Source organism: Molothrus aeneus, chromosome 27 (genome assembly GCF_037042795.1).
Source record: "Molothrus aeneus isolate 106 chromosome 27, BPBGC_Maene_1.0, whole genome shotgun sequence".
NCBI lineage: Eukaryota > Metazoa > Chordata > Aves > Passeriformes > Icteridae > Molothrus > Molothrus aeneus.
The window spans coordinates 4037147-4061982 of record NC_089672.1 but is presented as its reverse complement, the minus strand read 5'-3'; the positions used below and the strand labels follow the sequence as shown (position 1 = coordinate 4061982).

General features: G+C 61.6%; 5 protein-coding genes across 5 annotated transcripts in view; 2 read left to right on the top strand and 3 right to left on the bottom strand.

The window, feature by feature from the left end:
- Positions 1 to 342: 342 nt before the first annotated feature.
- On the bottom strand, positions 343 to 8659 carry MAP1S (microtubule associated protein 1S). The gene is made up of 7 exons (XM_066566402.1): positions 8524 to 8659; positions 7266 to 7367; positions 6658 to 6740; positions 6436 to 6576; positions 2584 to 5719; positions 2286 to 2503; positions 343 to 1912 (listed from the first exon to the last, which is right to left on the bottom strand). Exons 1-7 carry the CDS (start codon positions 8651 to 8653, stop codon positions 1757 to 1759), a joined length of 3966 nt encoding a protein of 1321 aa, XP_066422499.1. The 5' UTR covers positions 8654 to 8659; the 3' UTR covers positions 343 to 1756.
- A 633-nt stretch (positions 8660 to 9292) lies between these two features.
- Positions 9293 to 10592, bottom strand: LOC136567042 (cocaine- and amphetamine-regulated transcript protein-like). Its single transcript, XM_066566498.1, has 3 exons — positions 10305 to 10592; positions 9667 to 9750; positions 9293 to 9577 (listed from the first exon to the last, which is right to left on the bottom strand). Exons 1-3 carry the CDS (start codon positions 10581 to 10583, stop codon positions 9470 to 9472), a joined length of 471 nt encoding a protein of 156 aa, XP_066422595.1. The 5' UTR covers positions 10584 to 10592; the 3' UTR covers positions 9293 to 9469.
- A 1202-nt stretch (positions 10593 to 11794) lies between these two features.
- Positions 11795 to 13092, top strand: LOC136567119 (uncharacterized). Its single transcript, XM_066566627.1, has 3 exons — positions 11795 to 11874; positions 11988 to 12007; positions 12188 to 13092. Exons 1-3 carry the CDS (start codon positions 11795 to 11797, stop codon positions 13090 to 13092), a joined length of 1005 nt encoding a protein of 334 aa, XP_066422724.1.
- Positions 13093 to 13113: 21 nt separating this feature from the next.
- Positions 13114 to 14798, top strand: GADD45B (growth arrest and DNA damage inducible beta). Its single transcript, XM_066566482.1, has 4 exons — positions 13114 to 13308; positions 13397 to 13498; positions 13746 to 13959; positions 14085 to 14798. Exons 1-4 carry the CDS (start codon positions 13271 to 13273, stop codon positions 14196 to 14198), a joined length of 468 nt encoding a protein of 155 aa, XP_066422579.1. The 5' UTR covers positions 13114 to 13270; the 3' UTR covers positions 14199 to 14798.
- Positions 14799 to 18277: 3479 nt separating this feature from the next.
- Positions 18278 to 24836, bottom strand: part of GNG7 (G protein subunit gamma 7) — a 45625-nt gene continuing 39066 nt past the window's right edge. Inside the window, exons 4-5 of the mRNA XM_066566508.1 lie at positions 24068 to 24186; positions 18278 to 22606 (exon numbers count right to left, since the gene is read on the bottom strand). Coding sequence (XP_066422605.1) covers positions 22481 to 22606; positions 24068 to 24148 — 207 coding nt within the window. The 5' untranslated portion in view covers positions 24149 to 24186 and the 3' untranslated portion in view covers positions 18278 to 22480. The remainder of the gene's footprint in view (positions 22607 to 24067; positions 24187 to 24836) is intronic.

Here is a 24836-nt window from a genome sequence, read left to right as displayed (position 1 = left end):
TGGGGATGGGGATGGGGATGGCGTTGTCATGGCAACCCCGCATCCAGCCTCAGCCTCGGCGCTGCCGCACCGCAGCGCATCCACCCCCCCTCCCCGACCCCTCTCAACGCCCCCACCTGACACCCTGGACCCCCCCAAATCCCCCAACCCCTCTCCCACCACCAGCTGCATCCCCCCCACCCCAAAAAAAACCCAAAATCCCTTTCTCACCTCGTGGCACCGCCCCAAACCCCCCAACAAAGGCCGAGCCCAACTCATCCTTTTCCACCCCCTCCCCAAATCCATGGGGACCCCCCCAAAACTAAAAGAAAAAAAATAAAAACACCACGCAGGAGACAAAGATCCACTGGGAATGATCCTCTTTAATGCTCATTTTCCACACAATTGCCAAACGGGAAGGTGGCGTGCAAGACGGGGAGCGTGTGCCGGTGGCCACGGGCAGGGGCTGGGGTTTGGAGCAATTGGGGAGGGGGGGGGGTTAAAACCACCCCACCCACCCCAAAAAACGCCCCCCCAGCAACCTCCAACCCTTCCAGCTGAGAAAAAAAATGATATAAAGCACTAAAGGTGAAACATTCAGTGCCCCCTCCCCGAACACGCAGGACGATACAATCAAAGGTAAAAGCCCCCAAGGGCATTTACTGGGGGGGGGGGGAGCAAAGATAAATAAACCCCCCCCCCCGAAAAAAACAACAACAAAAAAAAACGGTTTGGTTTCTTCAGTTTTCACGATTTTTGTATTTTTTTTGTTTTGTTTTATCTTAAAAAGTCATTACAAAAAGAGCCATCGAGGAGCCTCCTACAAAAACAGGTTAGTGTTTGTCCCGGGGGGGGGAATTTTGGAGGTGGGGGTCATCACATTCTGTCCCCCCCCTACCTCAAGCCCCACCCTGACCCCCCTTTGGTGCTCTCAACTCATAAAACCCCTTAAAAATTGCACGTGACGTTTGGTTCTGAACAGCTTTCGGCAGCTCCTGGGGGTGGGGGTGGATGTGGGGGGGCTGCTTTTCACTCCCCCCCAAAAATGAAGGGCTGGGGGGTGCCTTTGTTCAGCCCCCACCCCAAAATTTTAAGGGGGGAAGGGTTGGGGAGGGAAGGGCCATCAGTGCAGCGAGCTGGGCAGGTCTCAGCCCAGGGGAGGGGATGCTGCATGTGGGGGGGGGGGGTTTACAATCAATTTGGGGGTGTGTGGGGGGGTCACAGATGTTTTTTTGGGGGGGGCACAACCGTTTTGGGGTGGGGCAAAACACCAGGGACAACCCCGCAGCAGCATCCCCCAACCCCAAGCCCTGCAGGACCCCCAAGGCTGTCCCAGCTTTGTGCCCCCCCAAAAAGGGACACCCAGCCCCTCCCCTCCCCCCAACAAAAGGGACACCCAACCCCTCCCCCAACACTTTGAGGGTTGTGGGTATTTTGGGGAAGGGGGGGGAATTGTGGCTCATCCAGGGAAAGGGGGGGAAAAAAACCAACAAAACACCAAAATTTACCCTGTTCCATCGAGCTGCCCATGGGGGACGGCTCAGCCCTGCTGCTGGGAGGGAGGGGAGGGGGACACATCCTGCCACCCCCCCGTGTCCCCCCCAGCTGGTCCCTTGTCCCCTCCCCGGGCTGGGTGCAGAGCGTGGCTGGGCGTGGGCATGCGGGGACCTCCCCCTGGTGTCCCCACCCCTCCCCTCCGAGGGGCTCAGAGAGGGGTGGGGGGCGCGGGGAGGAGGGAGAGGAGGGGCAGGGGGTGGCACCCGGGCCGTGCCCCCCCTCAGAACTCCACCTTGCAGGCGGGGAAGGTCTCGTCCTGCATGGCCACGGTGCTGTTGCTGCCCAGCACGGTGATGCCCAGCTCCTGCTGCCGCTCGTGCGTCTCCTGGTACCACTCGTGCATCACCAGCGAGTCGAAGGTGGGGATCAAGGTCACCTGAAGGGGCACCCAGGACATTTTGTCACCCCCCAAATAATGGGAAGGAACCCCGAGGACACTTTGTCACCCCCCAGCAGTAGAAAGGTGCACCCAAGACACTTTGTCACCCCCGAGATTTTGGGAAGGAATCCCCAGGAAACTTTGGCACCCCCCAATTATCAGAAAGGTGTACCCAGGACACTTTGTCACCCCCCAGTACTGGGAAGGGACCCCGAGAATATTTTGTCACCTCCCAAATATCGGGAAGGGACCCCCAGGATGCTTTGTCACCCCCCAGCACTGGGAAGAGACCCCGAGGACACTTTGCCACCCCCCAGCACCCCGAGGGAGCCAATCCCAGCCCTCCCCACAGCCCAGGCTGGGCACCCACCTGGATGTCGATGCCCCACTGGTGCTTGCCCGCCAGGAGGGCATCGAGCAGCGGGCGCAGCACCCCCTCCTTCAGGTGATCATCACCGCTGACCACGTAGCAGAGCGCGCGGATCCGCCGGAAGAACTCCTCGTCCACCGTGCGGGCACTCCACGAGCCGGGCAGGTATGCCAGGTCCACGTACACCGGGGGTCCCTGGGGGGCTGCAGCCCTGGTGCCTGCCAGGACAGAGGGACAGCGTCAGAGAGGGCCCCAAAGTGCCACCCCTGCAGTGCCACCCCTCACCGCCCGCCCGTACCTGCCGGCGATGCCCGCCCAGCTGCGGATGCCGGCCGGGCTGTGGCGCCGCGGGCGTTGCCGGGGGCGCTGCCGGATGGTCCCTTCTTGTCCCCAAGGGGTGGCCTGGCCTTGTCACCTGCAGCGCTGGCTGGAGGCTTGGCCTTGGTGGCCAAGGGGACACGGGGGGGCTCGGCTTTGGGGGCTGAGCCCACGCGGGACGGGGTCCTCTTCACCTTGGTGCCCGGGGGCTCCTTCCGGCCGGGGGGCAGCGCCTCGGGGTCCACCATGCAGATTCCAGGCTGGGCAGGGAGGGGACACGGGTCCTTCAGGGGGGCTGGCAGAGGGTCACACGCTCTGGCCACGCCGCGGGGCGGCCGCTCCGAGTCCTCGTCCGACTCCAGCCCGTCGGCCAGGATGGACGGGCAGTCCTCGGTGGCCGGAGGGACGTCGGAGTCGGACAGGGTGGGCAGCGACTCGCTGACCGATGTGGGGGGGGTCTCGCCCGGCCGGCCCCGGGGTGGCACCAGCTCCTGTGAGGGGTCGCTGTCCGACAGCTCCCGCGGGCTGGCGGCGGCTGAGGGCGACCGCTCGGATTTGGGGTGCTCGAACTCGCAGGGGGACACCAGGCACAGGTCCACATCGTGGGGCGAGTCCGAGCGGCGGCCCGGCCGTGAAGCCGCGTCCCCGTCGGCCCAGGGCGGGTGGTGGCACGGCCGCAGCGGCAGGGACAGCCCTCCTTTGGTGGCCTCGGGCTCCTGTGTGTCCCCGGAGGCGCGGGATCGCCGCCCATCCTCCGGGGGGGACTCGCTGACCGGCGGCAGCACCTGCTCAAAGGACACCGACAGCGACTCGTCCACCTCGGTGGAGTGCGGGGAGCCCACCTCGGCCGGCAGCGAGGGCGTGGTGATGGTGGGGGACACATCGGGGACATCATCCTTGAAGGGGCTGAGGGACAGGCACCCCGCCTGCTTGTCCGGCACCGAGCCCTCCTTGCCCGCCGCGGCCGCTGGCCACGCGCTCTGCTGCCGGGTGGCGCCAGTGCCCGGCTCCTCGGTGCCATCCTCCACCGGGGACTGGTGGAAGGGCGTGTGGCCGGCGCTGGCCGGCCCCGAGCTGGCCGGGGACATCATCTCCAGGGTCTTCTCCTCGGAGCTGCCGCAGGGATCCTCGGCGCCCTCGGGGCCGTGGTTGAGCAGCCCGGTGGGCGTCAGGTCGAAGTTGACGCTGCGGTCGCTCTTGGGGGTCTTGGCCATGGGTGACGGGGGGCACACGGCTCGCAGGGGGCTGCTCTCCAGGTAGCGCAAGCGCTGGGGGCTCTCGGGGTCTTCCAGGCCGTTCTCCAGGCAGGACGGATCCCCTGGGCGCCGGTTCCCCCCGTTCTCCAGGGATAAAGGCTCCAGCTCGCTGTCGGCCGTGGCGATGCCTTCATCCGTGGATTCTTCCTTTCTCCTCCTCCCGCCATCCCGCTCGGCCTCCGGCAGCATCTCCTCGGGGGAGGAGGATTTGGAGCCGTCTGACGTGCCCGGCTCCTTCCGGGCGGTTTTAGCCTTGGGTTTCTCTGGTTCTTTCTTCAGCGGGGATTTCTTGATGCTGCCGGCCTTGGTCAGGGGCTTGCGGCTCTCCAGGACAGGCGCCTTCCGGGCCGGAGCCTTGGCCGGAGCCTTGGCCTCTGCCTTGCTGTCCTTCGAGTCCTTCCGCAGCGTCTCGGCCTTCCCTTCCTTCTTCACCACCTTCACCTCCTTCTTGGCCTCCACCTTGGCCTCGGCCCCCTCGTCCTTCTTTGGTGGCTTCTTCTCCTCCTTCCTGGCCACCGGCTCCTTCTTGGGCGCCGCTTTTTCCTTGTTTGGCTTCGGCTTTGCGTCCCCCTTCGCCTTCTCAGCCGCCGAGTCCGGCTTGGCTCGGGCATCCTTGGCTTTCTCCTCTTCTGACCCCGTTCTGGCCGCATCCCCCAGGGATTTTGGCTTCTCCTTGGTCCCTGCTTTCACCTCCTTCCTCTCCACCTTCGGAACCTTCTCCTTCGGCGCCGGCGCCACAGCCTCCACCAAGCTCAGCTTGGAGCCCGACTTGAGGCTCTCCTTGCTCTCCGCCCTCCTCTGCTTCAGCGGCTTCTCTGCCTGCGCCGTCCCCTTCAGGTCATTCTTGGTGACCACGGGGTGCTTGAGGAACTCCAGGTGCTTCACCTTCTCCAGCCCTTCCAGGATCCGCGCCTGGGGCGTGCAGCCGGGGAACAGCACCCGGATGATCTTCTCGGAGCGGCTGACGGGGTGCCACACCAGCAGCACACACACCGAGGTCAGGCACTGCAGGGGCAGCTCCTGCTCCTTGGGGAAGCCATTCCCCGACCAGTGCTGCAGGAGGAACTCCAGCTCCTTGGTGCCCTTCACGGGGTTCAGCACGTACATGTCCAACCGGCCCACCCCCATCTTCTGGAAGAGCACGGTGGGCTCGGCGCGGGGGCCGCTGTCTCGGGCCAGCAGGTTGGGCCGGATGCCCAACTTGTCCAGGTAGTGCAGGGTCAGAGCGGCCTCGTCGCAGCTCTTCAGCACCTTTGAGTCGCCCTCGATGTCCTTCAGCTTCTCGGAGGCGTTGAGGAAGACGACGCCCAGCTCGGGTGAGATGAGGTTCTTGGCCCAGTCGCCGTTGCCCTGGGAGCTCTGGGAAGGGTCCTCCTCCAGCTCGGCCAGCTTCCTCTGGAGCAGGCTGTTGATGCCAGGCAGGCTGTCGGTGCCCGCGTGGGTCACCAGGATGGAGTCTATGCGGTCCAGGTGCCGCACCAGCTTCCAGAAGGAGGATTTGGGGTTGGAGCCGCCGTTGACCAAAACGTTGAAGCCGTTGACGGCGAAGAAAGCCGAGTCCCCTCTCCCGCCCGGGAAGATGTAGCAGCAGGGCTTGGAGAGCTTCAGGAATCCCACCATGGTGGGAGGCTCCAGCAGGTCAAAAGGGGATTGGGGCTCCAGAGACTCCGACAGGTACTCCATGAACTCCTCCAGCCCCTCCATCTCCGGCAGGACGCAGCCGGGGTTGTAGCGCAGCTCTATGAAGTCCTGCAGGTTGTGGTGCTCCAAGCCCGAGTCCCGCCACTCCCCGAAGTCGGGGCAGCTGATGGTCAGCCTGGCCTTGGCCGAGGGGTCTGCAGAGCTCAGGATCTCGCCCACCTGCACAGAGGGGCAGCTTCAGGTGGGAGGGGGCACCGGGGTCACCCCCATCGCCCACCAGGATGGACCCATGGGGGTGGGACACATTAAACCATTGGATCCACACTGGCTGCCTGCTTTTTGGGGGGATTTTGGGGTGCCAGCCGCCTCTGCTGCTGGGCAGGGGGATCCCAAGGAGGGCCTTTCCCTGACTCCCACCCTGGCTGAGGCTGTGGTCCCCCAGGGCTGGCAGCTGAGGATCTGCCCCCCTAAATTACCAGGAATTGCACCCCTAAATTACCATAATCTGCATCCCTAAATCACCAGGATCTGCACCTTAAAATCCCAGGATCTGCACCCCTGAACTCCCAGGATCTTCCCCTTTCCCTGCCCTTCAACCCCCCGGGATCTTCCCCCCAACATCCCCCAGGATTTGCTCCCCAAACTCCCAAATCTACCCCCAAGATTTACATTCCCAGATCCCCAGCAACTACGTGACTAAATTCTCAGGATCAGTACCCACTAAATCCCCAGGATCTGCCCCACAAAACTCCCCTAAATCCCCAGGATCTGCCCCTTTTTTCTACTGCAGACCCCAAAGCTTTGCCCCACACCTTGCAGGGACCCCCCCATGTGAGGAGGGGGGAGGACGTGCCAGCATTCCCAGGAGCTTCTCCAGGCTGGATTTGCTCAGACAGCAGCTCTGGCCCCAAAATCCCCCTGTCCCCTTCCCTCACCTCCTTATCAGTGAAGATCTGGATGAAATCCCGCAGGGAGAAGCAGCCGGTCTGCAGCATCAGCTCCCCAGTGTCCTCCACACAGGGCCCAGCAAACACCAGCAGCTTGTGCTGGGACACATCTGTGATGAGGTTCCGCAGCTGGAGACAGAGACGGGGACATTGGGGACACTGTGGGGACACCATGGGGACAGCCCCGGGGCCCGTCCCGCCCCGGCTCACCTCGTCACACAGGGATTTGTCAGAAGGGTTGAGCAGCACCAGGGTCTCCAGCACGTCCCCGCGGTGGTGGAGGGTCCTCTGACCTGTGGGGTGACAGCCATGCCCCCCCAGTTTGTCCCCAAGGGGGTGGCACAGCCAGGCACTGCCCGGTTTTCCGGCGGAAGAGGGACAGGCACGGACACCACAAGGGCCAGGGACACATTTCCCGTGTCCTTCCTGCCCAGGGAGGGGAGGGAACAGGATGGGGAGAGTCCCCCAAACTCTCTGGGCTCTCCCACGGGGGGTTTTGGGGTTCATTTTCCCCTCTCAGCAAGGAAACACCCACCAGGACCCAGCTGAGGGTGGGGTGTGGGGGGAAAAAAGGCACTGGAGCAGCCCCAGCTCTGTTTTCCCTTTTCCATCCTCCTGTGGAAAATCCCATTTTTCCACGCTGGAAAAGGAAGCGGCTCCTCACGTGGGGATCACGGGGTTTGGATGGGGGAGGCACAAAGCCAGCCCTGTTCCCACAAAATCTGGGGGGAGGAGGTGTCCCTGATCCCAACCTCCATTCCCACCCCTCCCTGGAGGCTTTTTCCCCCCTTTTTCCTGGTTTTTATCCCATTTTTTACCTTTGACAATGCTGGAGAAGGTGGCCGAGTGCCGGGACACGAAGAGCTTCAGCTGCTCGTCCAGGTTGCAGCAGGTGAGGTCGATATCCCATGAGCGGATCCCTGAGGAGGAAAAACAGAAGAAAAATTTGGGATTTGGGGGCTCAGAACCCACCAGCACCACCCCAAAACCCCACACGCTGCCAGGTGGGGCTGACCCCACAAAATCTCCCATAAAATCGCCTCCTCAAATCCCCCCTAAGGTGTTTTTGGGGTGCCTCCAAGCCCACCTGTGCCAACACCTGCCCGGCAGGTGAGCTCCTTGGGCTGTGAGTCACAACAGCCCCGGCTCTGCCAAATCCTAAACCCCAAATCCCAACCCCCCAGGGCACGGAGCAGCTCTGCCAACGCCTCCTCAGAGGTGCCAATTAAGGAATTAAAAGATTTGGTGCTACCTGTCAGCACCGGGACAGGTGCAGCACCCGAAAAACCCTTCAGGGCTTCCCAGAAGGGATTTTGGGAGATTATTCCCAAAAATTTTGGGTGGCTCTGGGTGCTGCCGGTAACGGCCAGAGAATGGGTGGGGGATGGTGTAACCGGCCCGGGGTTGCACAAGGGTTTGGGGCCGTTTTTGGGGTGGTTTTGGTGAGGTTTGGGACAGGGAGGGGACAATGGAATGGGGAATGTCCCTCCCGTCGTGGGTTTGGGATCTGCTCCCGCTAGGATGTCATGGCCTGAGACCCCCCCCCCCCCAAAATCTGGGCAGGGCTCAGGGAGGGGTGTAGGGGCTGGAGGGGGTCCCTACAAAATGTGGGGTCAATCCTGGGGATTTAGGGGCAGATCCCGGGGATTTAGGGCTGCAGGGAAAGGGGAAGATCCTGGGGGAGGGGGGGGCAAATCCAGGAGGAGCAAATCCTGGAGATCTTGAGAGAAGAAAGAGCTGGAGGAGGATTCAGATCCCGGAGGGTTTTGGGGCAGGAAAAAGGGGCAGATCTGGGATTTTAGAGGGATAATCGCGGGGGCTGAGGAGTCAAAGAGGGCGCAGATCCCGGGGATGGGGGGGGGGGGGGCAGGAAATGGGGCAAATCCTGGGAATTTCGGAATTTCGGGGCGCAAACCCTGGGAAGCCGCAGGGGCGGATCCCGGCGGGCTGGGGTGGGACGGGGCATCCCGATAGGGGCGATCACACCCCGGGACCGAGCGCGGCATCCCCGGGGGGGCTCCTCCGGTGCAGGCGGGTGGGTCCGGGAGGATCCCGCGGAGCATCACGCGGTCTCACCTCGCTCCAGCTGCTGCAGGGCGGCGGCCCTGAGGCCGGGCCGGTGGCAGCCGCCGCCCACGATGGCGAGCAGCGAGAAGCGGCGCGGCCCCGAGGCCGGAGCCGCCGGAGCCACCGGAGCCGCCGCCATCTTCGGCGCCCCCCGCCCGCCCCACTAGCCACGCCCCCTGCGTCACCACCGCCCAGACCACACCCACTGATGTCACCGTCAGCCAATGGGATGCGCCGAAGGGGAGGCGGGTGGGCGGAGCGGAGGTGGGAGAGAGAGTCTTAAAGGGGCAACGCGCGGGGTGGGGCAACGGGTGGGGCCCGCGCGGGCGGTGCGGGGTCGTGGATGGAGATTCGGGATCGTGGATGAGGAATGCGGGATTCTGGATGGGGAGCCAAGATTCTAGATGAGGATGCTGGATTTTGGGTGGGGATCCGAGATTCTGGGTGTGGATTTGGAATCTGGATGTGGGATTCGGGATGCGGCCGGGCCGGGCCGTATGAGCTCCCCGCTCTTCCATCCATCCGTCTCCATCAGCTCGGGAATCCAGGACTCAGGTCCAGGACGCAGCTCCCTGCCCGTCCCCGCAGCGCTCCCATTCCCGCTTCCCCTCTCCCGCAGCGGGATGAGATTCCCACTCCCTGTCCCTCATTCCCGCCCCAACCTCAAATTCCCGACAGGGAAGGGGGGCAGGATGGGACCCCCACCCCTCTCAGGACCCTGCCCAGCGGCAGAGGGGGCTGGGAACCTCAAAATCCCCCAAAAAAGCTGACGGCAGGCGTGGATCCAATGGTTTAATGTGTCCCTGGACACCGCCAGCCCCACGGGCCGGGGCACGGGCGGTGCCGTGCGGGTCCATCCCGGTGCTGGGGCCGGCGGTTTCCCCTCCGTGCCCCTCCCGGGCCGCGGGCGCGTGGCAGCTGGTGTCCCCCGGTGTCCCCCGCTGTCCCCGCTCCCTCAGGAGCACTTGAGGATGGAGAGGTTGCAGGAGGTGCCGGGGGGGCAGCTGCAGCGCTTCCCGATGCGCGCCCCGCGCCGCACCGCGCACGACTGCCAGGGATCGCACTGCGGAGCGGCACCGTCAGCCCCGGCGCCGGATCCTCCTCAAAGGAGGGTTTGGGGTCCCCCAGGGCCGCCCCCCAGCCCCGCCGTACCCAGGGCACCCAGCTCAGCCTCTTCTCCAGCGCCGGCGGCTCCCGCGTCCCCAGCTCGTCCAGCACCTCCTGGAGCGCCTCCGCCTGCCACGGACAGCAGCGGGGCACCCCGAAATCCCGGGACACCCAGGGACTCCAGAAGGGCACCCCGAAATCCCGGGACACCCAGGGCTCCGGATCCGTGTCACCCCCAATTCCCGGGACACGCAGGGGCTCTGGATCTGTGTCACCCCGTGTCCCCCCGGCTCCTGTCCCCTCCCTAGCCCGTGCCTGGCTCATCCCGGCCGGGAATCGGGGCTGGGGCAGGACCGGGGGGAGTTCAGGGTCTGTCCTTGGGGTGCGGCCCCACGTCCCCCCCTCCGGTCCCCACCCCCCTCCCCGCAGCTGAGCCGGAGCTCAGGATGGGCTGGGGAAGGAAAAAACAACCAAAATTCCCCAGAGCAGCGATCCCCGCGTGCTGCGGGATGTCCCCGGAACCTCCCGAGGCACAAAACCGGCGCGGGGGTCTCGGCCGCCCCCTCCCCAATTTCCCCCGGTCCCCCCAAACCGGGCTGGGGGGAGCAGGAACGCCCCGAAACGCCCCAAACCCTCACTGGGGGGTGCTGGGGACCCCCTGCCCCGCTCCCCCAGCCCCTCACCAGCTCCGTCTCCTCCCGGCCGTGCCCGGGCAGGCTCAGCGCGGGCCCGAGCTCCGGTACCGGTTCGGGGGTGCCGAGCAGGATGAGGCCGGAGCCCAGCAGGCAGAGCAGGCACAGCCGAGCGTTCTCCATGTTCTCCATCCCCTGGATGCTCCGAGATGTGCCACGCTCGGTTTTATACCCCCCCTGGCCCCCCCCAAACACCCGGTGACGCACACGGGGCGCCTGTGTCCCCCCAAAGCCCCGCACCGTCACCGGGCTGAAGGGGAGACACAGCATCCCTGGGGACACAGGGGCCACCAGCCAGCGGCCAGGGACGGACGTCAGCGCCGGGTCCAGGCGGGGACCCCCCGGTGACCCCCCCGGGCCGCAGCCGCTGCCAATTCCGTGAGCAAACAAACCCCGGGCTCAGCACCGGACACCGCACAGCCGGGGGGGCACGAACGGGGAAGGTGGGGACAGACAGGGGGACAGACGGGGGGACAGACGGGGGGGGGACAGAGAGGAAATACAGACAGATGGACAGACAGGGAATACAGACAGGGGACGGAAAGGAGGACAGACAGAGGGACAGACGAGGGATGGAAAGGGGAACATACAGGGGACAGCCGGGGGGACAGACAGGAGACGGAAAGGGGACAGACGGGCGGACAGAAGGGGGGACAGACAGGGGACAGAGAGGAAATACAGACAGATAGACAAGGAATAAACACAGGGACAGCCGTGGGGACAGACAGGGGACCGATAGGGAATACAGACAGGGGGACAGACAGGGGGACACAACGGCGCTACCGCGGTGTTGTCCCACAGCCCGTCCGGGCTCTCCAGCATCCCCAGCGGGGCTCTCCGGTCCCGTTCCATCCCTGTCTGGTCCCTCTATGTCCCTCCGATCCCCAGGGGTCCCCAAAACCCACAGGATCCCCACAGACACCCGGGACGGGGGGGCACCGCCGGACACCGGCAGGACCGGAGCGTGGGGAACCCCGACCCGATCGCCGCTCCGGTCTAGCGCAACCCCCGCAGTCCCGGTCCGGCCGCCCCCAGCCCAGTCCGGTCCCGGTTTGGCGGCTTCTAGACCCGGTCCGGTAGCCCCTCTCAATTTCGTCTCCCCCCACTCGGTCCGGTTGCCCCCAGCCCAGGTTGGTGCCGGTTTGGTGACTCCCAGCCCTCGACCCCATTCCAGCCCAGGTCCCGGTCCCGGTCCCGGTCCCGGTCCCGGTCCCGGTCCCGGTCCCGGTCCCGGTCCCGGTCCCGGTCCCGGTCCCGGTCCCGGTCCCGGTTTGGCGGCACCGCGCCCCGCCCACACCCTGCGACCCCGCCCACTCGTTGTCGCAAAGCCTTCTGGGTAATGTAGTCTCCGTTTAATGGCGCGGGAAAGGTGGGGCGCTGCAGGCCTACACTTCCTAGAAGGCTTTGCGGGCGAGGCCACAGAGAGGACAGCGACAGCGCCGCCTGGCGGCTCGGAGGAGGCGGAGCGGGCCATGGCTGCGATGGGGCACGGGGGGCACGGGGGGCACCGGGAGGGGACAGGGAACAGCGGCGACGCGCACGGAGCTCCAGCACCGCCGTGGTCAGGGGGATTCTTGGGAAATACGGCTCAGGACGCGGCTGAGGGAAACTGAAGCACGGCGTGGGCGCCTCCCGCGACCCCCCGGGGGTTCACGGACCGGTCCGGCCCTGCAGCTGCGGCATCGGGGGCCAAAGTGAGGCGACCTCGGTGTGCCCAAGCCCCGGGACAGCGGCAGCGCGTCCCTGGTGTGTCCCCGGCGTCCCCGGTGTGTCCCCGGCAGGTGGCGGCCGCCGCCCGCGCGGCTCGGCGCTCCCCGCGTGTCCCGGGTTCCCCCGGCTCTGAGCGCACCGACCCCTCCCGCCCCCGCCTGCAGGTCCCGGTGCACGGACCGACCGCCCCCGCGGCCCGGTGCGTGAATTGCCGCCCCCCCGGTGCAGCCCCCGCTCCACCAACAGACGCCCGGTGCAGCCGCCGGTGCACGGACCGTTCCGCGGCCCACGGACCGACCCCCGCCGTGCAGACCCCTGTGCACGAACTGGCCCCTGCAAAAGCCCCCGGTGTCAGGGGCCGACCCGTGCACCGATCGACCCCCGGAGAGACCGCCGGTGCAAGAACCGACCCTCGGAGCAGTCCCCGGTCCCAGGGACCGACCCCCCTGTGCAGCCCCCTGTCCCACAGACAGATTCCCGGAGCAACCCCCGGCGCACGGAACGACCCCCGGTGCAGCCCCCGGTCCCAGAGATCACCCTCCGGTGCACGGAGCGACACCCTGTGCAACCCCTGGTGCAAGAAACGAACCCCGGACCGACCCCCAGTGCACGGAGCGACCCCTCTGTGCAGCCAGCCCCCTGTCCCACCGACCGACCCCCGGTGCACCGGCTGACCCTCGGAGCGACCCCCGGTGCAGCCACCGGTGCACGGAGCGACCCTTCTGTGCAGCCCCCTGTCCCACCGACCGACCCCCGGTGCAGCCCCCGGTGCAAGGAGCGACCCCCGGAGCGGGTCCCGGTCCCCCGGACCGACCCCGAGCCCGGTTCCCCCCCGGTTCCCCCCGGTTTCTCCCCGGTCCCGCCGGTCCCACGCCCGTGCCCGCGGGGGGGGCGCAGTTTCAGGGCGGGGGTTTCCCCCGCGCTCTTCTCCCCCCGCGTTTCACCCCCACGTGGGTCCCACCGGCGGCGCCCAATCAGCGCCGCGCCCGTGGGCGGCTCCGCGTGGCACCAGCCAATGGGCGAGGCGGGGGCGCCGCGAGAGACCCCGCCCCTCGGAGGAAGGCTATAAAATGAAGCGCAGGGCGCGGCCGGGGCTCAGAGCGATCGCGCTGGAGCGGTGGCAGGAGCGGAGCGGAACCGGGGATCGCGATAGCGCCGCGATATCTCCGCGATATCCCCGCTATAGCTGCGCTCGGGATTATTGCTCTTGGAGTTTGCCTTCTTCTTCTGCGGATTACGATTGCACCATGACCCTGGAGGAGCTGGTGCCTTGCGATAGCAGCAAGTAAGTGGCGGGCGGCTCGGGGCGTTCGGCGGGGGGATCTGTGCTTGTCGCTGTCGCCGCTCACCGGCTTTGCCGTTCCTCCCGACAGGATGCAGGCGGTGAGCGAGGCGGTGGAGCGGGTGCTGGTGGCGGCGCAGCGACAGGACCGCCTCACCGTGGGGGTCTACGAGTCGGCCAAGCTGATGAATGTGTGAGTATCGCGATATGGCTTTGTCGGGGGCTCTGTCGGGGGGGGGTCTGGCTCGCGTGGCGGAGTTCATCCCGGCCCGCTTAGCGCAGGGCTGGAGCGTTTCACGCGGTGGTGGTGACCAGGCGGAATTTGGGGGGGTCTGTCGCCCATTTATATCGCGACAGGGAGGTGACAGCTCCGCGGGAGGGAGTTCCACCATCCCGAGCTGTCCCGGTCGCCCCTAACCCGACCCGCCTCGCCCCCGCAGGGACCCGGACAGCGTGGTGCTGTGTGTGCTGGCCACCGACGAGGAGGACGAAGGTGACATCGCCCTGCAGATCCACTTCACGCTCATCCAGGCGTTCTGCTGCGACAACGACATCCACATCCTGCGCGTGTCGGGCATGCAGCGCCTCGCTGCCATCCTGGGCGAGCCCGAGGCGGACTCCGAGCCCCGCGACCTGCACTGCCTGCTCGTCACGGTGAGCACGGAGGTGACGCGCCGGTGGCCCCGTGACACCGCCAGGGGCCGGGGAGGGTGACGGGGCGGCTCGGGGACACGTGTCGGGGCGCTGGTGGCATTAACCTCGTGCTCCTGCTCCCGCAGAACCCGCACACGGACGCCTGGAAGAGCCAGGGGCTGGCGGAGGTGGCGAGTTACTGCGCCGAGAGTCGCGACAGGAACCAGTGGGTGCCGTTCGTGTGTCTGCAGGAGCGCTGAGCCCTTCCCGGCCCCTTCCCGGCCTGGACTGGAAGGATTAAAACCCTTAAAAAAAAAACCTAAACAGCAGGAAAAAAACAAAAAAAGAAGGAGAAACAGCCAGTTCCAACCCACAACGCCCCAAAACCCACCGATTTTATTTTTCTTTTGAACCGGAGAGGAGGAAGGGAGAGCGCGGCGGCTGCGGTGGGAATGGAGGGAGCCGGGCCGAGCCCGGCGGGGGACACTGGACACTGGCCGGAGCCGGATGGACACTGGACACTGGCCGGAGCCGCCGGCCGAGGAGTCGTGCTGGAGCTGGGCAGCCCCGGGCGGGCGCTGCGGAGCGCGGGGGTGACCCCGGAGCTGGAAACTGTCGCGATTTGGAAGCTGGGACCCGATGGAGGCGAGGACTGCAGAAAGCTGGATTTTTGATTTTTTAATTTTTTTTTTGGTGCAAAAACTGCTTTTTCCTAAGGAATTATGGACATCTGCACGGATGGACCTGCACCCTCCGGGTGCTGCTTTTGCACTTGGAAACCCTGAGCTGAACCTTTTCCAGAGTTTATTCTTCTACCGAGCGAGGAATTAAATTTATTTGCAATAAAATGTCTGACGTTACTGGTGTTTGCTCTTCCCTGTGCTCTGCTGGAGCCGTTCCCAAGGGAGCGGGATCGGCGCTTCCTGGGTGGGTTTTGGGGTGGGCTCCACCTCCCCTGGGAGGGCTCTGCACGCTGGGGGGTTCTTTTATAGGGCCGGGCGGTTCCCACCCGTGTGTGGCCTCGCTGCTGCTGCTGGAGGAGAAATTCCCACCCCACCCTACTCTGAAAAAGGGTTTTTCCAAGAAAAACACGCACGGGGTGCCCTGAGCTCTGTGGGAAACTGAGGCACGGCCCTCTCGGGGCTGGAGCCTCCCCCACCCGCGCAGAAACCGCGGCTGCCGTGGGAACCGGGCCGGGGGAGGCCCGCGGGGCTGGGGGGAGCCCCCACGCCCCCAGCCCGGGGGGGGAATTCCCTCTGTCCCCCGGGGGTGGGGACAAGGACAACCCCGAGGGCTCCGGGGAAAGCGAGGCCGCTGGGGTCAGGGGTGGGGTCCCCCCTTTGTGGGCAATGGGGACCCCCGGGGGCTCCCCGGGATCCTTCCCGGACCCCGCTCCGGTGCATCCCGGAGCAGGAGCTCACCTGAGCTCGCCCTGTCCCCGTCACACGCGCGGTGTCACCCGGGCTGGCCCCAGCGGGCCGGGAGCGCTGCCAGCCCCGGCCCGGAGCCAGGCAGATCCTGCCCGGCTGGGACACGGCGTTCGGCTGGGCAGGGACACAGCGACCGGCCAGCCCCGGCTTGGGGACACGGTGGCCGTCCCAGAGTGTCGCGTGGCCTGAGGACGTGCCCTGTGCCCTCCTTTGGGGTTTTGATTGCGGGGGAAACTGAGGCACGGAGCGAGCGCGGCGTGTGACAGCCCCGGCAGCGCCAGGACACGGCGGGGACAAGGGACAAGGTGGTGACAAGACCCTCTGGATGGCCCAAACTGCGACATCCCCCCCTCCCAGGTCCCCCAGCTGTGGGGGTCTCAGCTCGGGGACGGGGTGGACGATGGGGTCGCGCTGTTCCCGGGGAAAATCCCAAAGGGAAAGGGCCCGAGGGCGGCGGAGGCCGCCCAAACTCGTTTCACTGATGAGGCGGCGGGGTCACGAGGCCATTCCTGTCGCCGCTGTCACCGCGGCTGTGCCACTCGTGTGACCGGTGTGTCAGGCCGTGTCACGGGGGTGGGAGCGGTGAGAGACCCCCCCAGACCCCCCAAAATCCTCAGGACACCCCCGGAGCCCACCCAGCCACCGGGACCACCCGCATCGACAGCGCGGGGTAATTAAACCCTGAGCGATAATTAGCGAATTAATAATTAATTAGGAGGTCGCAGCCAGCCCTGGGGGTGCAGGATGGGTGTTGGGCACCCCCCCAAAAGCTGACACGGGGGGGGGGGTTTGGTTTTTGGGGGGTGCCGGTGACACGGGGGGTGCAGATGTCACCCCCGGAGTGCCCGCGGGGGTGGCACCGCAGCCGCTGCGTCACCGCCAGGGGGGTGGGAGGTCCCGGGGGGTGACACGGGGGTGGTTTGGGCTCGGGGGGGCACCGAGCCCCTTCCTGGCTCTGGGGCGGCCGCAGCCAGACAGGGCAGGGCCGGAGCCGCGCCGGAGCCGCTGATTTATGAGTCTGGCCTGGGTGGCTCCGGCGGCTCCTGGCCCCGGGCTCCGTCTCCACCCTGGCAGCGACATCGGGGACAAAAAACCGGGGGGGCACCGCCCACCCCAAACCCCCCCGGGGCAGCTCGGTTCACCCCGATACCCCCAACCTCTACAAACTGGGGGAAACTGAGGCACGGAGCTGCCTCCCCTCCCCCGCCGGTGACGCCCGGAGCGGGACGTGCGTCCGTGATGTCACCGTGGTGGCACCATTGCGTCACGGGTGTCCCCGTGTCCCCCGCGTGGGGACAGGGTGCGATCCTCCACGGAGTCCCTGCGGTCCGGGGATGACCCCGAGGGGGTCCCCGCGCTGTCCCCGCTCCGGTGGCACCGAGGGGACCCGCGGCTGTCCCTGGGCCACCCCTGCTGCCGTCCCGGTGGCCGCGGCTCCGGGGGTAAGGAGTTAATTAGGGCGGCAGGGAGTTAATTAGAGCGGCAGCCAGGCTAAAAATAGCCCGGCGGAGGAGGGAGGGTTATTTTTAGCCGCTCCCAGCCCGGTGCCACCCGGCCGGTGTCGCTTTGGCGCTGGCACCGCCACCCGCTGCCACCTCCGGCGCTTGGCAGCGAATTCCCGGCGGAGGAGCCGCTCCCGGTGTCCCGGGGCTTGGAAGGGAATCGGGGGGAATTCGGGATTCCGTGGCAGGGACCTGGCTGGGGGACAGTGACACGGGACCTGCTGCTGCCATCCCACTGCTTGTCCCCCTGTCCATCCCGCCCTTCCCAGCGGCGTTTTTGGAGCAGCCGCTGAAAAAATCCCAACAATTCCCGGCCCGCGGCTGCAGCGGGAGCGGCGCATTCCAAGGACTCGCTCCCGGCCTGGATCCCGCTGAGCTTCCAGCCGGGCCGGGATCGCTTTTCCCGGGAAAAAAAAAAAAAAAAAAAAAAAAAAAAAAAAAAAAAGGGAAGGAATGCAGCGCTGGGTTTGGTTTTCCCCATAGGATGGGATGGGATGGCTCCGGAGATTCCGGGAAAATGGAGATTCCCAAGAGCTCCCGTGGAGGAGCCACCAGGGATGGGGAGAACAGGGGTGGGAAAAGGGAATCCCTGAGAGCTGCGGGATTCCCAGGGGGGGAATTCTGAGGAGCTGAGATCCTTGAAGGGCCGCAATCCCTGGGAATTGGCATTCCCGGTGCCCACAGGAGCTCCAGGGGGTGGGAAAAGGGAATCCCTGAGAGCTGGGGGATTCCCAAGGGGGGAATATCTGAGCTGAGATCTTCGAGGGGCTGCAATCCCTGGGAATTGATGTTCCCAATCCCAGCTGAGCATCCAGGAGGTGGAAAAGGGGAATACCCAAGAGTGGAGGGATTCCCAAGGTGGATTTCTGAGGAGCTGAGACCCTTGAGGGGCTGCAATTCCTGGGAATTGGCATTCCCAATCCCGATGGGAGCTCCAGGAGGTGGGAAAGGGGAATCCTGGGGAGAGAAAGTATTCCCAAGGATTTGGGATTTCTGAGCTGAGATCCTTGAGGGGCTGCAATTCCTTGGAATCGACATTCCCAATCCCAGCTGAGCATCCAGGAGGTGGAAAAGGGGAATCCCTGAGAGCTGGGGGATTCTCAAGGGTGGAATTTTGAGGAGCTGAGACCCTTGAGAAGTTGCAATTCCTGGGAATCGATGTTCCCAATCCCAATGGCAGCTCCAGGGGGTGGGAAAGGCGAATCCTGGGGAGAGGAAGGATTCCCAAGGATTTGGGATTTCTGAGCTGAGATCCTTGAGGGGCTGCAATTCCTGGGAATCAATGTTCCCAATCCCAATGGCAGCTCCAGGGGGTGGGAAAGGGGATCCCCGAGGGTGGAAAAGGGCACAGGGGATTCCCGAGGGAGGATCCGGAATTGCCGGCTCAGCACAGGCAGGCAGAGGAAATTGGCAAAATGCAAAGTGAGCCTTTTTTATTGTGTTATCCATTCACTTGGGAACAACGATTCCACAAATATTAAACACGGTGCGAGGGGAGGGGGGGTCGGGGCTATGGCACACGAGAAAGGGCAAAATCAACAAAACAAACCCAAAAAAAACCCGGGAATTGCAGACGGATGAGGAGCCTACGGCACAGACACCGACCACTTCCTAAGGACAGTCCGGAAAAAACCTGGATTGGCGTTTGGCAACGAGATCAGAGTTTGGCAAATAATAATAATAATAATAATATTAATAATAATAATAATAATAATTAATGATCGTTTGAATGATAGACCAGAGAGAAGGAGAAAACGAGGAGAGCCAAGGATCCCACGTGGGCTCGGAATAAAGGAATTATTGGGATTTTGTTAAATAAAGGTGGATTTTTAAGGATTTTAGGGGGGAAAATAAAAAGGGGCATTTGGGAGATCCAGAGGCTCCGGGGTGTCCCGGCTCCATCCCCCGGGACAGGGAGGGGAGGGTGAGGCAAAGGGAGGAAAACTGGAACAGGAGCAATGTTTCCCTGGCCCTTTTATTCCCAGATTTCTATTTTTGGCACTGGCTTCACCACATCCCATAAAGAAAGGCCGGACAGATCTGGGCATGTGGTTAAATCCCAAAAAAAAAGGCTTTTGTGGAGCTGGGCTCCAGCTCCTCCTGCTCCCCCTTCCAGCACTTAAAAAGTTCTGAAAAGTCTTTTTTTTGTGTGTTTTTTCCCCCTCCTTTTTCCCCCTTTTTTTTTTTTTGGTGTGTGTGTGGTTCTTTCCTCCTTTTTCCTTTTTTTTTTCCTTTTAATTTTTTTTTTAAATAAATTGATTTGGCAAATGCACTGAACAAAGTACAAGCAACTACTGGGAATCTGCACTTCTATTTCTGCCATACAAAAACACCCATGGCGTGAGCACGGATTTACTCGGACAAGGAGAAAATTCCGGGAAAAAAAAGAAAAAAAAAGGAAAAAAAAAAAAAAGAAAAAGAAAAAATTAAGGAATTTTTTTTCCCAACAAAAATGAGTCATCCATGGAGACACCAGCACCTGCCAGCAGCTCCCACCCGCAGCTCCTGGTGGGACCCTTGGCATTCAGGGATCCCATGGGAGATGCTCCATGGCCTTTCTCCTGGCTCCCTGCCCCTTTCCCCTTCTCCCTGCCCCTTTTTCCTGGCTCCTTTTCCCTTCTCCCAACCCCTTTTTCCCTTTTCCAAACCTCTTCTCCCATCCCTTTTCCTTCTCCCATCCCTCTTCCCTTCTCCCAACCTCTTTTCCCTTTTCCCAACCCCTTTTCCCTGCTCCTTGCTCCTTTTCCTGGCTTCTTTTCCCTTCTCCCATCCGTTCTCCCATTTCCCATCTCCCGTTTCCCTTTTCCCTTTTGCTTTTTCCTTTTTCCCTTTTCCTATCTCCCATTTCCCTTTTCCTATCTCCCATTTCCCTTTTCCCATTTCCTATCTCCCATTTCCCTTTTCCTATCTCCCATTTCCCTTTTCCCATCTCCCATCTCCCATCTCCCTTTTCCCATTTCCTATCTCCCATTTCCCTTTTCCCATTTCCCATCTCCCATTTCCCTTTTCCCTTTTCCCGGCTCCAGCGTGGCTTTGGCTCGGGCAGGACCCCGGGATGGGGGAGGCAGAGCGACCCCAAAGCACCCAGACCCCAAAGTCTGACCCCAGCATCCCTTGGGATTCCCATCCCACAGGATTCTCCCGAGATGGGGGGGTTGGAGCCCCTGAGGAGGAGGAGGAGGAGGAGGAGAAGGAGGAGGAGGAAGAATTCCCAGCTCCAGCCCCGGCTCCAAGGATAGCACCAAGCTCTGGTCTCGAACACAGAGGAAGAATCAGATCTGGAGTAGAAAAATAAGGCTGGAACTGTCCGAGAGATTAAGGACAAGAGGGAATTCCCTCCTGGAGGAGGAATCCCGGGCTGGACTCGGGAGTGGCCGCGGGATTCCCGGCGGGCGGAGCTTGGAGCGGGATGGGCTTTGGGATTGGGGATCAAACCCTCCAGAAAAGGCTTTGCTGGGGCTGAAGGACAGGGAGGGAAATTATTGGGAAATGATCCCGTTTTCCCTGCTCTGCTCCCCCCCAAGGGATGGGGGGACATTCCCGAGCCCTGGAATTCCGGGACACAGCGGGGAGCATTCCCAGGAAAAGCCGCACAGCTTCAGGGTTCAAAACGTGGCATTTCCCCGGCTTTGCTGCAAAGGCAAACGACGGAAAACAAGGAACAGCGACATTCCTGCAGCCGGGAAGGGGACACGGAGCGGCCCCGCCCGGCCCGGCCCCCCTGGGAATTCCATCGGCCTCTGGAAAAGGGCTGGAGCAGCTCCCAGTGCCCGGCAGCACCAGCGGGAATCCAGGGAATTGCAAACTCCTTTCCCATGGGAATTGCTCCCTGTCCCGTGATGGGATCCCTGGCATTCCTAACCCCATCCCTGGCATTCCTAACCCAATCCAAAGCTTTGTAGGGGAATGGGGAAACTCCTAGGATTTCACATCAGCTGTGGTTGGGTTGTTTTTATCCCTTCTCTTCCCAAAAAACCTGGGAATCCTGACTCAGGATAACTGGGAATGGCTTCTGCCTACGGTGGTTTTGGGAAATCTTTTCCAGCCTCATGGATTCTGGGATTCTGGGATTCTGGGAATGTCTCCCAGGAGCTGCTGAGCCCCAGGATGGGCCCTGGGGACATGGACTGGGCTCAGACACTGCCCCCCAAATCCTGGGATTTGTCCCTTTTCCACAGATCCGGTGGCCACTCCACAGAATTCCTGGAGCTCTCCCGAGCATCCACCCAAGGGCTCCATGGAAGCTTCTCCTTCTCCCCCTTTTCCTGCTCCCCTTTTCCTGCTCCCCCTTTTCCTGCTCCCCTTTTCCAGACCCCCTTCTCCTGCTCCCCTTTTCCTGCTCCCCTTTTCCAGATCCCCTTTTCCTGCTCCCCCTTTTCCTGCTCCCCTTTTCCTGCTCCCCTTTTCCTGCTCCTCTTTTCCTGTTCCCCTTTTCCAGATCCCCTTTTCCTGCTCCCCTTTTCCTGCTCCCCTTTTCCTGTTCCCCTTTTCCAGATCCCCTTTCCCTGCTCCCCTTTCCCTGCTCTCCCCTCCATGCTGGCTCATCCCCGTGAGATCCAAGCGCTCCCAGTTCCATCCCAGTGCCAGATTCCCAAGGGATGGGAACAGAACTGATCCTTCCACTCCCTCTCCCCACCTGCCCCAACCTTCCCTGGACAATTCCCAGGCCCTGGATTTAGTGGGAAGAATTCCAGTGTGGAAAAGGGAGATGGGAAACGCTGGGAATTTGCTGATCCGGGTTGAAACTCCCCCAAAAGTTGATTTTTCCAAGATTCTGGATGCACCAGGAAGCTCCTTCCCTTCCCTCCCTCCCTCCCTGAATTTGGGGACAGCACAGGGACCCCCCAAAGATCCCGACTCCCCCATCCCTGGGGCTCCCTAAAATTCCTCCTGGGATCTCTCCCAGCTGGGAATTCCCTTGCAGCAGGGCCATCCCTGGATCCCAGCAGAGCTGTGGGATGCAGGGAAAAGCCTCCCCAGCCTCCCTTTGGCCATTCCCAGCAGGGATTTTTCCAGCTGGATTTGGGGAATTTGGGGGTTTTTTTGTTGGTTTTTTTTTTTTTTTTTCTTTTTGTACTGATTTTTTACAAAATGGTTCCCACCTCACCCCTTCTCCAGAAGAAATTCCTGCTGATTGGGCTCTGATTGGATCCAGGTCCAGCTCTCACATCCCACTGGGAATGACCCCCCCACCTCCTCCTCCTCCTCCACCCCTTTCCCAAATTCAAATATCCCAATAAAAAATCCCCCCCACCACCACTTTCCTTTCCTCCCTCAACCCCGGGTAAATTTTAAAATCCTGATTCTAATTCTTAATCCCACTTTCCTTCCCAGGAAGCAGCCACCCCTTCCCTAAAAACCCCCACTTCCAAATTTACTTTTTTTTGGGTGGGTTTTTTTGGGTATTTTTGTTTTTGTTTTTGTTTTTCTCTGGGGTTTTTTGTTTGTTTGTTTTTCTTGGATTTGTTTGTTTGTTTGTTTGTTTTTCTCAGGAATTGTTAAGTTCTGTTTGAAGCCAGCGTTGAGTTTTTACCCCTGGGTGCAGGTGGAGCTGTGGAGGAGCCTGGATCCAGAGGCTGGATGGGGATTTCCTTCCAGAAGGATCCACAGCTATAGGATGATACAGGGCTTTTTGTCCTTAAAGGGATTCTCAGAAGCAGGAACTCCCACCAGGAGAGGATCATTCCGAGCATGCTGCTCACAGTAATTCATCAGCTCCGAGGATGCTTTGGAGACCTGGATTTTGGGGATAAAAACAAAACAAAAAAAGCAGGAATTGGGGGGATAATTGCAGGAATTTGGGGGATAATCCCATCTCAGAGTCACCAGCACTTCCAGGATTTTTGGGGGTTTGACATCCAGCTTTTCCTAGCATAAATTTCAGGGAGATGAGGAGAAAAATGGGAATTTTGGAGGGGGAAAATCAGAGTTAACAGTGAGGAGTGTGGGGAAATGCCCCAGCTGGGAGATTTAAATGGAATATTCCATCTGTGTTTTTCAGGGATTTGGGATGAGCTTTGAAGACCTGGATATTGGAGGAAAAAATCAGGAATTTATGGGAATATTCTCAGCTCAGAGTCACCAGCGCTTGCAGGATTTTTGGGGATTTACATCCAGCTTTTCCCTTAAGGATTTCAAAGGGATATTATGGTAGCTGCGTTTTTCAGGGGTTTGGGATGAAAAAGTGAAGGAAAAGATTCCCTGAGTGCAGCCTCTTGTGAAGGTTTGGAAAACTTTAGGATCCATAGTTTAAGGCACTGCTTGGTTTAGCTCCAAGCTGTTTTTTGGGAAGGGAGAGCTTGGAGGGATCCAAGGAGGCTCCAGATCCCCGGGGAGCTGCTGGAGGCTCAGGAGATTTCCCTTTTTTTGTTTAATTTCAATTTCCTTAATGACACAGGGCAGAGATGGAGCCACATCTGGAGGTTCCTCTTTCCCTCCAGGCCTCACCCAGCCTGGCCTTGGGCACTTCCAGGGATCCAGGGGCAGCCAGAGCTGCTCTGTGCCATGGAGAGAATCCCTTCTGTCCACCAACCCTAAAATTCCCCTCTTTCCATCCGAACCCATTTGTCCTTGACACCAAATCCCGATGGAGGGACCCTCTCTGGCTTCCTTGGAGGGAATCCTGGAATCCTGGGGGAAACCCAGGATCTCTTCCCACTCCCATTGGAATTAGGAGTCTTTTTGAGCCAGGTCTCATAAGCTCTTGGAGATCTATTTCACACCCAAGATAGCTCAGCTACCTTAGAAGGCTTAAAATCAGCAAGATGGCTTTAGTGGCAGTGTTGGAAACAAAAAGGTTTTAATAAAAGGCAAAATAACAAATTCTTTAGAGAGAAAAACTAATCTAGGTGCAAGAAGCCCTCTTCACAAAACCACTTCACAAAAGCCATTGGTTTCTTTGTTCTCTTCTTTTTCTAGTAAATTGCCCAAGCCAGGCTCTTTAACTCCTGTCCAATTAGCTATCCTTAATGAGGTGAAGTCCTCCAAGTCCTACCAGATGCCTTTTCACCTCATTAAGGAGAGAAACTTTTAGCTTATTTCCTTTCTAAGGGGACAAAGAATCATTTTGTCACTTTGTCAACAAAGACAAAGAGCACATTCCTATAACAAAGAGCAGGTTCCTATAACAAAGAGCAGGTTCCTATAACAAAGAGCACAATCCTATAACAAAGAGCACGTTTCCACTCCCATCCTCACCTTGATCCTCTCGATCCCGGCCTCGATGCGGAGCTGCTCCACGAGCTTCCGGGCCTGAGCTATGTTGTTAGTCGTGGACATTCTCTGCCATCGGCTCCGGGCCCCAGCACAGCAGAATCCTGCAGGGAACACGGGCACAGAGGGGCTGGAGCAGGGTGAGGAGCTGCCCTGGCTTTGTGCTCCATCCCACGATCGTGGATGGGTGGCAAGGGAGGTTAAAGTTCATCCCATCCCATCCTACACCCACGGCCACCCCGGGACCGATCCCATGCGCAAAGGGAGCTCTGGTGGCCCCGCTGATGCCTCCTGACGTTGTTTCAAGTTCCCCTTTCCCTGAAGGAGCCCTCAGGATCCCCTTTCCAGGGAGTTCCGTTAAAAGCTCTGCTGAGCAGACGGAAAAATCCTCCTGGTTCTGTGGGAGGGAAGCTCTGCCCCAGCACAGCCCCGGGCTGGGCACCAAGGGGGGCTCTGGGGGGCTCCTGGAGCCCTCTGGAGCAGCCCTGGTGGCTTTGGTGTCCCTGGCACCTGGGCAGGTGACACCTGCACGTGGGTCACATCCAACCTGCACATGGGGGTGCGTCCATGGGACCATCTCTGAACTTCCCATGGGATTTGTGTCCAGCCTTCCCATGGGATTTGTGTCCAACCTTCCCATGGGATTTGTGTCCAGCCTGCCCATGGGATTTGTGTCCAACTTTCCTATAGGATTTGTGTCCAACCTTCCCATGGGATTTGTGTCCAACTTTCCTATGGGATTTGTGTCCAACCT